This window comes from Schistocerca gregaria, chromosome 2, assembly GCF_023897955.1.
Source record: "Schistocerca gregaria isolate iqSchGreg1 chromosome 2, iqSchGreg1.2, whole genome shotgun sequence".
Classification (NCBI taxonomy): Eukaryota; Metazoa; Arthropoda; class Insecta; order Orthoptera; family Acrididae; genus Schistocerca; species Schistocerca gregaria.
In genome coordinates, this window is record NC_064921.1 from 807,178,958 (window position 1) to 807,192,979 (window position 14,022).

Genomic DNA, 14,022 nt, shown 5'->3' on the forward strand with positions numbered 1-14,022 from the left:
CAGTCACACTATCCTCTGTGCCCTCAGTGGCTCAGATTGACAGTGTGTCTGCCATGTAAGCAGGAGATCCCGGGTTTGAGTCCCGGTTGAGGCACACAGTTTCAACTGTCCCCATTGATATATATATATCAATGCCCATCAGAAGCTGGAGGTATTAATATAATTCTAATTACCTAATTAAATTCAGGTCCAAAGTTATCATGTTAACAGTCATACAGCAGCTAATAGCTTCCCAAACTGTAACTAAGGAGAATAGACAGAAGCGTTTGATCTGCATTTCAAACCATCTGTAAAGTGGGCTTTTGTACCATCAGAAGTAACTTCACTTATTTTGGGTGCTGACTTGCTGCATCAATATGGTGTCGAAATACATTTGTGTTAGTTACAAATTTGAACTGGGTATGAAGGTGTTGGAAGATTTCTAGTGAGGGCTGCTAAAAATTGTGCCTCAAAGTGGAAGATGTAGTTCAGCATAAATGAACCTTCTGATGCACATTCTACCTATCATGTGTAAGACAACTGAGGTGGCCTCACTTGATGCATTTTCTCACACCTTTGAATATACATTTGATTATCTTGCATAGATGTTGTGACACCATAGAGAAATTAAGATGCATATGAGGGGAAAATACAAAAAGTTTTGCAGAAAATGAAGTGCTGTTATTTAAACTGTGTTTGACCACAAATGACTTAGATGCTGCTCAATCAGGACTTCAAAAACTGCAAAAGGAGTGTCAACCTCAGATTAGATTGATATCCTGCGCAACACCTGCTGCACCTCTTAATGGACAACTGTCATCTACTAATGTTGTCATGCACAACACACGTTACAATATTCAAATTACACCTGGCACTCCCATCACTTATAAGGCTCGCCAACTGCCAACTGACAGACAGGCTGCAGCTAAGAAGAAGATAAATGTATTATAAAATGTGGGAATTATCAGCAGTTTAAGCTTGTAGCACAAACCACAGATACTCAACTATGGGATCTCACAAAAGCTGAGAAAAGAGTTTTGAAACTAAAGAAAACTTCCCTTCCAAGATCCTAAAACAACTCTCTTGTGGTGTGACATCTCCAGAAAATTACCTTGTCTGTATGTGTCTGCTAGTTTTCGAAGAGAGGTGTGAGATTCAATACATGGCCTCGCACATCGTGGAGCAACCTGCACAATTAGAATGATTGCCAACAGATACCTGTGAGAAAAGACTGCTGTTTGGGCATTAGAACAAACTTGGTCTGTCAGAAAAGGTTGACCAACAAATGCTCAAAGCAGTTGGAATCAACTGTGTACCACAAATTTGTCAAGATGTTCATTTTCCAGCATCCCTATACTACTGCCTACCACCCTGCAAGTAATGGGATGGTACAGCAGTGGAATAGAACTCTTGAAGCATCGTTATTGCACCACAATACTTTCTGTATATTGGAACTGCCATTTGTACCACTCAGACTGTGGACATTGACATCTTTTTGCCAGAATTTGTTAACAGTGATCTAGTGCAACTTCCACTGGAGTTTACGATGCAACATCAAGAGCTTTCTCAACAGGAACAGTTATTCCTTCTTCAACAAGTGAAATAATGGATTTATAAGTATTGTTCAGTTATGGCATATCAACACACTGACACCACTTTTGTTCACAAAGACTTGCATACATGTTCCCATGTGATGTTACAACCACTGCACTCTGGACGTTATCCACTTCTGGCAACGTGTTGAGCATACTACAAAAATTCTCCTAAATGGGGAACCTACTACATTAGAGCAAGTAAAGCTCACCTATCTGCTGCCTCAGGACAATCCTCCACAGAGAAACTGCTAACCGCTGCCTACAGTAGCTGACAAGGACAAGTGATATCTTTGACTTTCTTAACCTTTGTTCTCCTTGCTCTTGTACGTTCATGTTATTTCGACATGACCATGATCTGTCCTGTTTCATGTATTCTATTAATTTAATTTGTTCTTTTGCATCTGTATATGTGCTACCTTTATTGTTGTTAACATTACTACAATTCTAACTCACCGAGTGTAAATTTCTTTTGGAGGGATTGCAACAAAATTTTGACCATTTTCAGCCACAGCTTGCAAAATTCTCAAGAAGTCACTGAAAGATAAACCACGAGTTCAAAAAAGATGAGAATTATATGAGATATAAAAACGTAAAATGTGTTAGATTAATTACATTAACATATTAATTATGAAGAGTAATAAAAAAGCAATATTTTTTCAACATACCATTTTACAAACTTAGTAATGCAGTAGAGTGATGTTTCATGCTGGAGTCCTTAGACTGTAATGAAACTGATTGCATTCTGTGTCACTACTACTGTTTTAAACAGGTTGCAACATGCATGCTTGACTTGCGCATCATGTATTGCAGGCAACAACCTGCTCCTCTTCCCAAATTCAGTGCTTTGCTAATTTCATTCATCTCTACTGAAATGCATTATTGGGTCAACAGAAGTGAATATTTTTCATCAATTATAATACATTGGTAATATACACTAAAGAGCCAAAGAAACTGGTACACCTGCCCAATATCGTTTAGGGCCCCTGCGAGCACGCAGAAGTGCTGCAATTGACGGTGGTATGGACTTAACTAATGTCTGAAGTAGTGCTGGAGGGAATTGACACCAGGAATCCTGCAGGGCTGCCATAAATCTGAAAGAGTACACAGGGGTGGAGATATCTTCTGAAAAGCACGTTGCAAGACATCCCAGATATGCTCAATAATGTTCATGTCTGGAGAGTTTGGTGGCCAGCAGAAGTGTTTAAACTCAGAAGAGTGTTCCTGGAGCCAGCTTGTAGCAATTCTGGGCATGTGGGGTGTCTCATTGTCCTGCTGGAATTGCCCAAGTCCGTCGGAATGCACTGTGGACATGAATGGATGCACGTGATCAGACAGGATGCTTACGTATGTGCCACCTGTTGTATCTAGTTGTATCAGGGGTTCAATATCACTCTAACTGCACACGCCCCACACCATTACAGAGTCTCCATCAGCTTGAAGAGCTCCTGCTGACATGCAGGGCCCATGGATTCATGATGTTGTCTCCATACCTATATGCATCCGTCCACCTGATACAATTTGAAATGAGACTCGTCTGACCAGGCAATATGTTTCCAGTCATCAACAGTCCAATGTCACTGTTGATGGGCCCAATTCACAGTATAGTTGTGAAATGGTCATGTAGGAAAATCCGCACTTCATCGCTATCTCAGAGATGCTGTGTCCCATCGCTCGTGCGTCAACTATAACACCACATTCAAACTCACTTAAATCTTGATAGCCTGCCACTGTAGCAGCAGTAACCGATCTAACAACTGTGCCAGATACTTCTTGTCTTATATAGGTGTTGCTGACCACAGTGCCACATTCTACCTGTTTACATATCTGTGTATTTGGATACGCGTGCCTATACCAGTTTCTTTGCCGCTACAGTGTACGTTGCTGTTGTGTTATAAAAGTAAAAAGTAAATTAAAGGTCATATACAATGCAGAAGATAATATCCCTTACATCCCAAGGGTCTCACTGAGGTCTTCATCATAGACTGAAATTACCTCCAAAACATATAGGAACAGTTCTCTCATGCCTTGTCTCTCCGACATACCGACTTTTTGGCTACAAAGGAGCACTCCCTTCACCATTCGGTACCACCCAGTACTCAAGCAACTGAATCACACTCTCGACTGGGGTTTTGAGTACCTGTCATCATGCCATGAAATGAGCATAGCCTACCCACCTCCCCCACATTGGTATTCTACCCACTGAAGCTGTATGATATCCTTGTCCATCCCTACTGAAATCCTGTCCCAACCCCTAGCCTCATATCACTGCAGCAGGCCAAGAGGCAAGCCTGTTTCAGACATCCTCCCATCACCACCTACTCTAGTCTGGTCACAGGCATCTCCTATCCCACCAACGCAGGGCCATTTGTGAAAACAGGCAAGTGATCAATGAACTAAGCTGTGACTGCAGTGCTGCTTTTTACGTGGACATGACAAGCAACAAGCTATCTGTTCACATGAATTGCCACCGACAAACTGTGGCTAAGAAACAGCTGGACCATTCAGATGCTGAGCACGCAGTCCAACACAACGTCCTATCTGAATGAATGTCCACCGACAAACTGGCCAAGAGACAACTGGACCACCCAGTTGCTGAACATGCTGCTCAACACAATGTGTTTCACTTCAATGACAGCTTCATAGCCTGCACCATCTAGATCCTTCCTACCAATGTCAGTTTTTCTGTGTTGCACAGGTGGGAAGTCTCCCTGTAATATACGAGGGCTGCTCATTTAAGAATGATATTTTTTTAAACATACCTTTACTCATTCTCATAATTAGTGATGGTCCTTCTCAAAGTAGTCTCCCATGAATGCAATGCACTTGCTCCAGCATTTCTGCCAGTCTTCAAATACATGCTGGAAACCATTTTTTCAGAGGTTCTTCAAAATTGCCTCTGCAGCCTTCACCACTGCTTCTGATGATTGATAATGCCTCCCACGAAGGCATTTCTTCATGTTAGGGAATGGAAATAAGTCACATGGGGCTAAATCTGGACTACAGGGAGGGTGAGGGATGCACTTTATGTTGATTTTTGCAAGATATTCAGCAACAACATTGCCAATAAGTGTCTGCGCATTATCGTGGTGCAGCACCCAGCCTTCATGGAAATATGGTCTTTTGCACCTGATATGGACTTGCAATGTTTCCAGGACATTCCTGTGCAGTTACTGATGTGTGTGCAGGTACAACATGCTGATAAACCATCCATGAATATCAAAGAATGAGATGACCATAACTTTCCCAGCAAAAGTGACCACATTTCCTTTTTTGGGATTGGTGATGAAGGAAATTTCCACACTGAGCTTTGCTTTTTCTCTCAGGATCAAAATAATGTAGCTAAATTTCATCAGCAGTGATTACATTTAAAAGAAACTCTGGATCTTCCTCTAACATCAACTTTAACTGCATGCAGACCTGTACGCGAATGTCTTTTCGTTCGGAAATCAACGGTCTTGGAACCCATCACGCACAAACACGTGTTGTGTAATTTTTCTGTCACCAACATGTGGGTGGCACACAATGAAATGTTCAGTATTTCAGAAAGTGATCTTAGGTAATTTGTCGATCCTCTCTCGTGATAACAGCAGCAGTGTTGACGTTTTTCTTCCGTAAGAGCAGTAACTAGAGCACCGGGTCCATCTTCCTTTGAAGTTGATTGTCTTCCCTCTTTAAACACTTCAAACCATCTTCGATCTGTGCTGTAGGGAAGAACAGACTCTCCATAGGCCTCCTGTAACGTTGTATATGCCTCAGCTGAAGATTTGTTGAGATAAAAGTAGAATTTCAAAGCCATATATTGAACCTTGTGTGTTACCTCCATTGCAGCGGTAGGCAATACTGAACATGTCTGACCTTTCCTGCCTCTCACAGGTGGGAACCAGGAGTCCCAACACTGAAACTACAATGGTGTGTTTGTTGCACGTTAAGCAAACAGAATATCATAAGATTAAATTTTAGTGCAAGAAATTATGACCATGAAAAAATTATGATCATTCTTTATTGAACAGCCCTCATATACTGTATGTCCCTATAACCCCACCCACCCTTAACCTTCGGCAGGCCTTGGCACCAACTAACTATCCCCTTTCTTGCTCCACCTACACAGCCTTCTATTCCACCAATGCACCCACTAGCATTTTCCAGCTTCTCTACACCTCTCCTTCCCACCTCCCCCAAGCTCACTACTGCACCTAGCAGCCCTACCTTGTTCCCACCATGTCTCTGCTTGCCACATAAGCAGCACTACACGTTCCCTCACCCCTAACCTGCTATCCTTATTTCCCCACTCTATGCTGGCCCCTTACCCCACTACCGATGCCAGATTGCTTCTCCCATCAGTTGCAGTTACAGTCTGCAGTCACAGAGTGTGTGTGTGTGTGTGTGTGTTTTAGTTTGGAAGAAGGTGTTTTTGCCAAAAGCTTATGTGTATAGCAGTCTCATTGTTGTGATTGTCTGCAACTGGGCGGTTCATCTATACAGTGGGTAAAAAATCTACTCTTTTCATAATACTGTTGTTATTCCATCCTGCACTTTCTATTGTTTGAATATCCTTTACATTATTTAGGCTTATTTTATATTGCATGGATTATGACATTGTTTAAATGATAAAATAAAGTGTGCTTAATTTGTGCTCTATAATTTGATATTAACTTTAGTTTTACGAAACAGCCTAAAAACCATGGGCAGTTTGGTACAGCTGGCAAAGCAAACTGCAATCAAATAAAATTTATTTCACAATTTTTCCCATTGGAATACTGTCATGTAATTTGGTGTAAATAGTATACAACAGAAAATTTTTTCAGCACAAAAAATGTGTTATTAAAATATTTTCAATTTAAAAAAAATTGGTTTGAGAAAATTTAGTACACTTATGAGTACTGTCAAGTAACACATATTTCTAAACCTTATAAGAAACTAGAAGGTCTGCAAGTCAAATAGTGTTGAAGATATGGCCAATCTGTGGTTTCAAAATTTGTCAAAAATCACATAATTTTGGAGATTAAAAAACTCTAAAATGAAAAGTCCAACAGTCTTAAATATTTCAAGTTACCTTATTTTGATAGGTGACAAAAAATTACAAAATCATCAAGGTTTAAATTAATTTTTTTAAACTGACAACCTATATTTTATCACTTTTATCATTTGTAAGTTTTACAAACACAGACACACACACACACACACACACACACACACACACACACACACACACACACACACACACACAGAGAGAGAGAGAGAGAGAGAGAGAGAGAGAGAGAGAGAGAGAGAAGGGTAGTAACAGATTATTACTTCATACAACACAGCTTTAGAGACATCTATATTACATAGTACATAGTGCTTTACCAAATGGTTTTCATTCATACATACATACATACACACACACAGCATCATTGACTTATTATCTTCTACTTCTTAAAATGTAACGTGTAATTTTATTTGTTTGGTCAGGTGTACAGATTTCTTTTGTTACTTGGTTTGTGGAATGGTTATGTGGGCTTTTCTTTTTCCTTGTTCCTTTGGTAGAAGATTTAGGCCTTGATTTTTTTGCTTTCTGTAGGACCGAGCCTAAACTCCTTTTGGCTTCCAACTGTAAGTGAACCTCAGCAATCTTTTCAGAGGCATCACTTGTGCTCATTTCTGCAATATCATCATCCTCAGCTAAGGATGTGCCTGTATCTTTATTCTTTTTTCTTCTTCTTTTTGGCAAAGATTTTAATTTGGACTTTCTTGTCTCCATCATTTCAGGTGCATCAGTCGTGCTCCTTTCCGCAATAATTTCTTCAGATGATGCTGAGCTATTATGTCCATTTCTGTTTCTTTCTCCTTTTGCTGACAATTCTGATTTGGACTTTCTTGCTTCTTCCACAATTGGCAACAATCTATTTTCTCTGTTCACTTGTTCAGGGACAGCATCGCTGCTCACATCCTCTGATATTGAGATGCTATCATTACCCTGTAAAATTAAGAATATGACATTTTTTTTTAAATGGTGACCTCGTTTTGAGAATACAATGTAATTGCAAATGATATGCTAAAATTATGACGATGTATGTCATTATACTTAATTAATCACTGAATTTATTTATTTGTTTGCTGACAGTTATCTCCAAGTGTTCTCACCTCTTCATTCAAGTTTTCATTTGGTACATCTACCTTTGTAGACAATGAAAATCTTTCGGTTTTAATGCAGCATATTTCAAAAGCTTCTCTCAAATAATATAATTTGAAGCCTGAAAACTGTTCCTTTGCAACAGCTAATTCTTCCTCCTCCATTTCTGTTGAAATAAAAGATATCAGGAGATTCCTCTGATGAAAGTGGGAAAGATGTCATCACAGGAAAATATTGCCAGTATCAGCAGAACATACTCACCACTGCTCTCAATATCAATTGTTGTTGGTAGGTAACAATCTGAATCATAATGGATTACCAGATTCACTGATCCACAATTCGTTGTTTTCAGAGTGTCATCCATTCTTACAGTGATTACAATATAATTTAATGAGAATGGATGGAATACTTTTAGTGTTATATTTTGACTGTTGGCCCATTCCTGAGGAGAGGACAATCATTCGTGAAACATTGCCTTCTAACATAAACCTATTACAATGGAAAATAGCAGTAATAGACTGCACATTTTAAATACCTACCAAAAAAAGTGAGAAATGAATGCTGAAATATAGGCACCTTCACTAGAATTGTTAAACATGTAGCAGGATCACGAAAATGGTCAAATACGCCATGGACTGGACAAAAACATGGTAACACTGTGAGAAATGCATGCCTGAACTTAACTGCAGATGCTAGCCAAACCTGCAGGCAGCACTGATGAATTTGACCATGAATGGAACCTGTTCAATGTCCTCAGTACATAGCCAGTGTCAGTCACGGCCAGAACAGTGTTCTGTGACAGTGTGAGTGCATTATGTCACAGCTACATGAATTTGAACTTGGGCAACTTGATGGTGGTCCTATGGTGAGTGCTTCCTTAATCAAGATAGCCAAAGTGTTTGGAGTTGCACTATATCGAAGATTTATACTGCACACACGGAAAGTGGAAAAACATCATCCGTTAATTTACAATACAGAAAAAAGTGCATTGAGTGATTGTGAAGTCATTGAATGGGTCTTTGATGAAAAATAAGAGGATGACAGCTGCAAAAGTCACTTAAAAACTAAGTTTTGCCCTCACGAACCAAGTCAGCATCAAAACAACATGAAGGGAGCTCCATAACCTGGGAACTGGAGGGCAAGGTGAAATTCCAAAACCGTTCATCAGTGATGTGAATGCCCATTAAAGGAAAACGTGGTGCTGAAGTTGTAAAACCTGGAGTATGGAGCAATGGAAGAAAGTCATTACATCAGGTGAGTATTGTTTCACACTGTCACCAACTTCTGGGTCAGTTCACATTCCAAGAGTGAACCATGGTGGGGTGTTCAGTGATGATTTGGGAAGCCAAACTGTAGTATTCCACAGGCCCCATGGTTACTCTCAAGGCCATCTTATGTGATCATTTTGGTTGTCAGGTCAATCCCATGGTACAATGTTTGTTCCCCAATGATGATGCTGTGTTCCAATACAACAGGGTCCCTGTTCACACAATTCACATTGTCCAAGATTGGTTTTCGGAGCACCAGGATGAACTGTCGCATTTCCTCTGGCCATCAGTCATCAGATCTCAATACTACTGAGCCTTTGTGGTCTATTTTGGAGGGAAGTGTGCGACTAATGTCTACCTCCATCACCATTACTCAAATTAGCCTCTATTTTACAGGAAGAATGGTGTAAAATGCCTTTGAAAACCATGCAGGACCAGTATTTATCCACTCTGAGACAACTGGAATCTGTTTTGAATGTCAATGGGTTTCCTACGCCATATTAGGCATGATAATGTGTTGTGTTTTTGGAGTTTCCATACTTTTGTCCAACCCCTGTTTCTATGAAGTCTGCAAAGGAAGTTAAATAACTTAAATCATTTACGTTAAAGAAAAACACGATCAGGGAAAGTTGCAGGCGGAAGGTAATTAAAACAATATAAAGAAATAGTCAATCATTAGGTGAAATCACTGGAAAAGTAATAAGGTTGTGTAACAGATTACAGAAAGGCAGCACTTTTTCAACAGTGGAAAGATCAATATTTTATTATTATTGTCTAAAGAAAATAAAGTCTAGATAATTAAAGATCTACTATTCTTTCTGTAGAAAAACGTAATTGATCTATATTTTACTAGCTCCATATTGCTTCTTTTCTATTACTTCTCTCTCTGTTTTTGCCATGTCCTCAGGAAATTTATTTTTTATCATAAATAAACTCTGTTTTCAAGTTTGCTAATGACTATAATAAACATCAAAATATTTTAGGAAATTAGTAGTTTTACCACAGGTTTCTGTGTTGCCTAAATAGAAATCTCGTTTTGTGTATTTGCTTCAATTCTTATAGGGAATTAGCAACATTTAAGCTCAACAAATTAAAAGATAATCAGAAGACTTAATTTCAAGTTATTTGTTCACTGCACCAGCCAAAATGCAGCCCCACTGTGAACAATATTCTCGAACATGGGATGCGTTGGCTGACATTCATGTGCAGCTGGAAATTGCCCTGACTATTGTCAAACAACTGGCAGCTGCTGCGAATAAGTGTGTTGGAAGAGCTGCCAAGAGTCATGTACCTGTGATACCTGGACCAGAGGTACATCAAGTATTAACTTCTCTCATGGATCCTGTCTCCTCTGCAGAACGTACAGGATCTGTTATTACTCATTCACTTGACTGCAAGTGGCATGTCAATGGCAGAACTAGATGGCCTGTACAGGGAGGATGGGGACCAGGGAGGACTCAGAGAATATTGTACTGATCCCCCTTAACAACAAGTTAAGGGTGCTGTGTTTCACTGAAACTGCAACTTAGACAGTGGGACTCACTTCACCTGTTTTGGGGAAACCTGTTTTTTCTGGTGTCACAAACAAGCAAACAGATAAGAGTAGGGTCTATTAATTGTTGGCAGTTCAAATGTATGGTGAATGACAGTACCCCAAAGGGAAATGGCAGCAAGAGGCAAGAAAGGACATCAGATACACTCAGTGTGTATGCCTGGGGGCCTCATTCTAAATATTGAAGAAGCTATTCCATACTTTACTGTATGATTAAATGATGATGGCGTTCCTCTTGGGTAAAATATTCCGGAGGTAAAATAGTCCCCCATTCGGATCTCCGGGCGGGGACTACTCAAGAGGATGCCGTTATCAGGAGAAAGAAAACTGGCATTCTACGGATCGGAGCGTGGAATGTCAGATCCTTTAATCGGGCAGGTAGGTTAGAAAATTTAAAAAGGGAAATGGATAGGTTAAAGTTAGATATAGTGGGAATTAGTGAAGTTCGGTGGCAGGAGGAACAAGACTTTTGGTCAGGTAAATACAGGATCATAAAAAAAAAAAGCATATAGGGGTAATGCAGGCGTAGGTTTAATAATTAATAAAAAATAGGAGTAAGGGTAAGCTACTACAAACAGCATAGTGAATGCATTATTGTGGCCAAGACAGACACGTCGCCCACACCTACTACAGTAGTACAAGTTTATATGCCAACTAGCTCTGCACATGACGAAGAAATTGCAGAAATGTATGATGAAATAAAAGAAATTATTCAGATAGTGAAGGGAGACGAAAATTTAATAGTCATGGGTGACTGGAATTCGAGTGTAGGAAAAGGGAGAGAAGGAAACGTAGTAGGTGAATATGGATGGCTAGAGGACAAATGTAAGGATGTAGAAGCTTATCTCACTAGGGGTAAGATAGATACTGCCTACAGGAAAATTGAAGAGACCTTTGGAGAGAAGAGAACCACGTGTATGAATATCAAGAGCTCAGATGGCAACCCAGTTCTAAGCAAAGAAGGGAAGGCAGAAAGGTGGAAGGAGTATATAGAAGGTTTATACAAGGGTGATGTACATGAGGACAATATTATGGAAATGGAAGAGGATGTAGATGAAGACAAAATGGGAGATACGATACTGCGTGAAGAGTTTGACAGAACACTGAAAGATCTGAGTCGAAACAAGGCCCCCGAAGTAGACAACATTCCATTAGAACTACAGACGGCCTTGGGAGAGCCAGTCATGAAAAAACTCTACCATCTGGTGAGCAAGATGTATGAGACAGGTGAAATACCCTCAGACATCAAGAAGTATATAATAATTCCAATCCCAAAGAAAGCAGGTGTTGACAGATGTGAAAATTGCCGAACTATCAGTTTAATAAGTCACAGCTGCAAAATACTAACGCGAATTCTTTACAGACGAATGGAAAAACTGGTAGATGCGGACCTAGGAGAGGATCAGTTTGGATTCCGTAGAAATGTTGGAACACGTGAGGCAATACTGACCTTACGACTTACCTTAGAAGAAAGATTAAGAAAAGGCAAACCTACGTTTCTAGCATTTGCAGACTTAAAGAAAGCTTTTGACAATGATGACTGGAATACTCTCTTTCAAATTCTGAAGGTGGCAGGAGTAAAATACAGAGAGCGAAAGGCTATTTACAATTTGTACAGAAACCAGATGGCAGTCATAAGAGTCGAGGGGCATGAAAGGGAAGCAGTGGTTGGGAAAGGAGTGAGACAGGGTTGTAGCCTCTCCCCGACGTTATTCAATCTGTATATTGAGCAAGCAGTAAAGAAAACAAAAGAAAAATTTGGAGTAGGTATCAAAATTCATGGAGAAGAAGTAAAAACTTTGAGGTTCGCCGATGACATTGTAATTCTGTCAGAGACGCCAAAGGACTTGGAAGAGCAGTTGAACGGAATGGACAGTGTCTTGAAAGGAGGATATAAGATGAACATCAACAAAAGCAAAGCGAGGATGATGGAGTGTAGTCAAATTAAATCGGGTCATGCTGAGTGAATTAGATTAGGAAACGAGACACTTAAAGTAGTCAAAGGGTTTTGCTACTTAGGAAGTAAAATAACTGATGATGGTCGAAGTAGAGAGGATATAAAATGTAGACTGGCAATGGGAAGGAAAGCGTTTCTGAAGAAGAGAAATTTGTTAACATCGAGTATAGATTTAAGTGTCAGGAAGTCATTTCTGAAAGTATTGGTATGGAGTGTAGCCATGCATGGAAGTGAAACATGGACGATAAATAGTTTGGACAAGAAGAGAATAGAAGCTTTTGAAATGTGGTGCTAAAGAAGAATGCTGAAGATTAGATGGGTAGATCACATAACTAATGAGGAAGTATTGAATGGGATTGGGGAGAAGAGAAGTTTGTGGCACAACTTGACCAGAAGAAGGGATCGGTTGGTAGGACATGTTCAGAGGCATCAAGGGATCACCAATTTAGTATTGGAGGGCAGCATGGAGGGTAAAAATGGTAGAGGGTGACCAAGAGATGAATACACTAAGCAGATTCAGAAGGATGTAGGTTGCAGTAGGTACTGGGAGATGAAGCAGCTTGCACAGGATAGGGTAGCATGGAGAGCTGCATCAAACCAGTCTCAGGACTGAAGACAACAACAACAACAACAACAACTTTCCAGCAGCCACTGAAGGAACAGGGTGCAACCAGCTGCAGATTTTGGTACACATTGGAATAAATGACACCTGTCGTCTGGGCTCTGAGGTCATTCTTGGGTCATTCCAGCGACTGACAGAGAAGGTTGAGAAGACTAACCTTGCACATGGAGTTTCAACAAAGCCCACAATTTGCAACATTGTCCCCAGAACTTATCATGGCCCTTTGACTCCGAGTTGAGTGGAAGGACTCAACAATGGAGTTTGAAAGTTCTGTGGCAAGCTAGCTACGAGTTCCTTGACTTGCACCACACGGTTGAGAACTGTAGGGTCCTCTTAAATGGGTCCGGTGTGCACTACACATCAGAGGCTGCTGCTCAGGTAGCTGACTGTGTGTGGGTTGCACACTAGGGTCTTTTAGATTAGGCAACACTCTATCCAATCCAGATAATGATAGCTGTAGGAAATCCAGAAGTATTAGTGTAAGACTGAAAGAAATGCCTCCCACAGGTGGACATGACATGGACACGTTCGTATAGGCATACAGCAGCAAGGACTTTAGCGCTGGCACGAAAACGGATTGAGATGAGTGTCAGTAAAATACACAAAACAGGTAACAAAAGTTGGAAAACTACATATGTACCTGTGCAGAACCATGGAATGAAGTATTGTGTCAGAACTAAAACATTAACAACACAGGAAGACAGTAGTATAAGGAGCCAACACAATATAGCAGATGGACATGGCTGGCTGACCACAAGAATAAGAAAAGGAGAAGCCAGCCATTCTGCAACACACTAACACCTCCAAACTAAAAGTTTAGGCCAGAGTGCAGACATATCACAAAACTTTAAAACCTTAGTCACACTCATCTAATTATCAGCTAAAATAGAGGACAGCTCTGTACCAAAATTTGCTTCTGCCCTTGCAACATGATATA

At 40.2% G+C, this 14,022-nt stretch overlaps 1 protein-coding gene across 4 annotated transcripts in view; it reads right to left on the reverse strand.

The window, feature by feature from the left end:
• Window positions 1-6,192: 6,192 nt before the first annotated feature.
• LOC126335100 (uncharacterized) overlaps window positions 6,193-14,022 on the reverse strand; it is a 157,556-nt gene continuing 149,726 nt past the window's right edge. For all 4 annotated transcript variants that reach the window (XM_049998035.1, XM_049998037.1, XM_049998036.1 and 1 more), the window contains 3 exons: window positions 7,948-8,128; window positions 7,698-7,852; window positions 6,193-7,530 (listed from right to left, as the gene is read on the reverse strand). In XM_049998035.1, coding sequence (XP_049853992.1) covers window positions 6,976-7,530; window positions 7,698-7,852; window positions 7,948-8,128 — 891 coding nt within the window. In that variant the 3' untranslated portion in view covers window positions 6,193-6,975. The remainder of the gene's footprint in view (window positions 7,531-7,697; window positions 7,853-7,947; window positions 8,129-14,022) is intronic.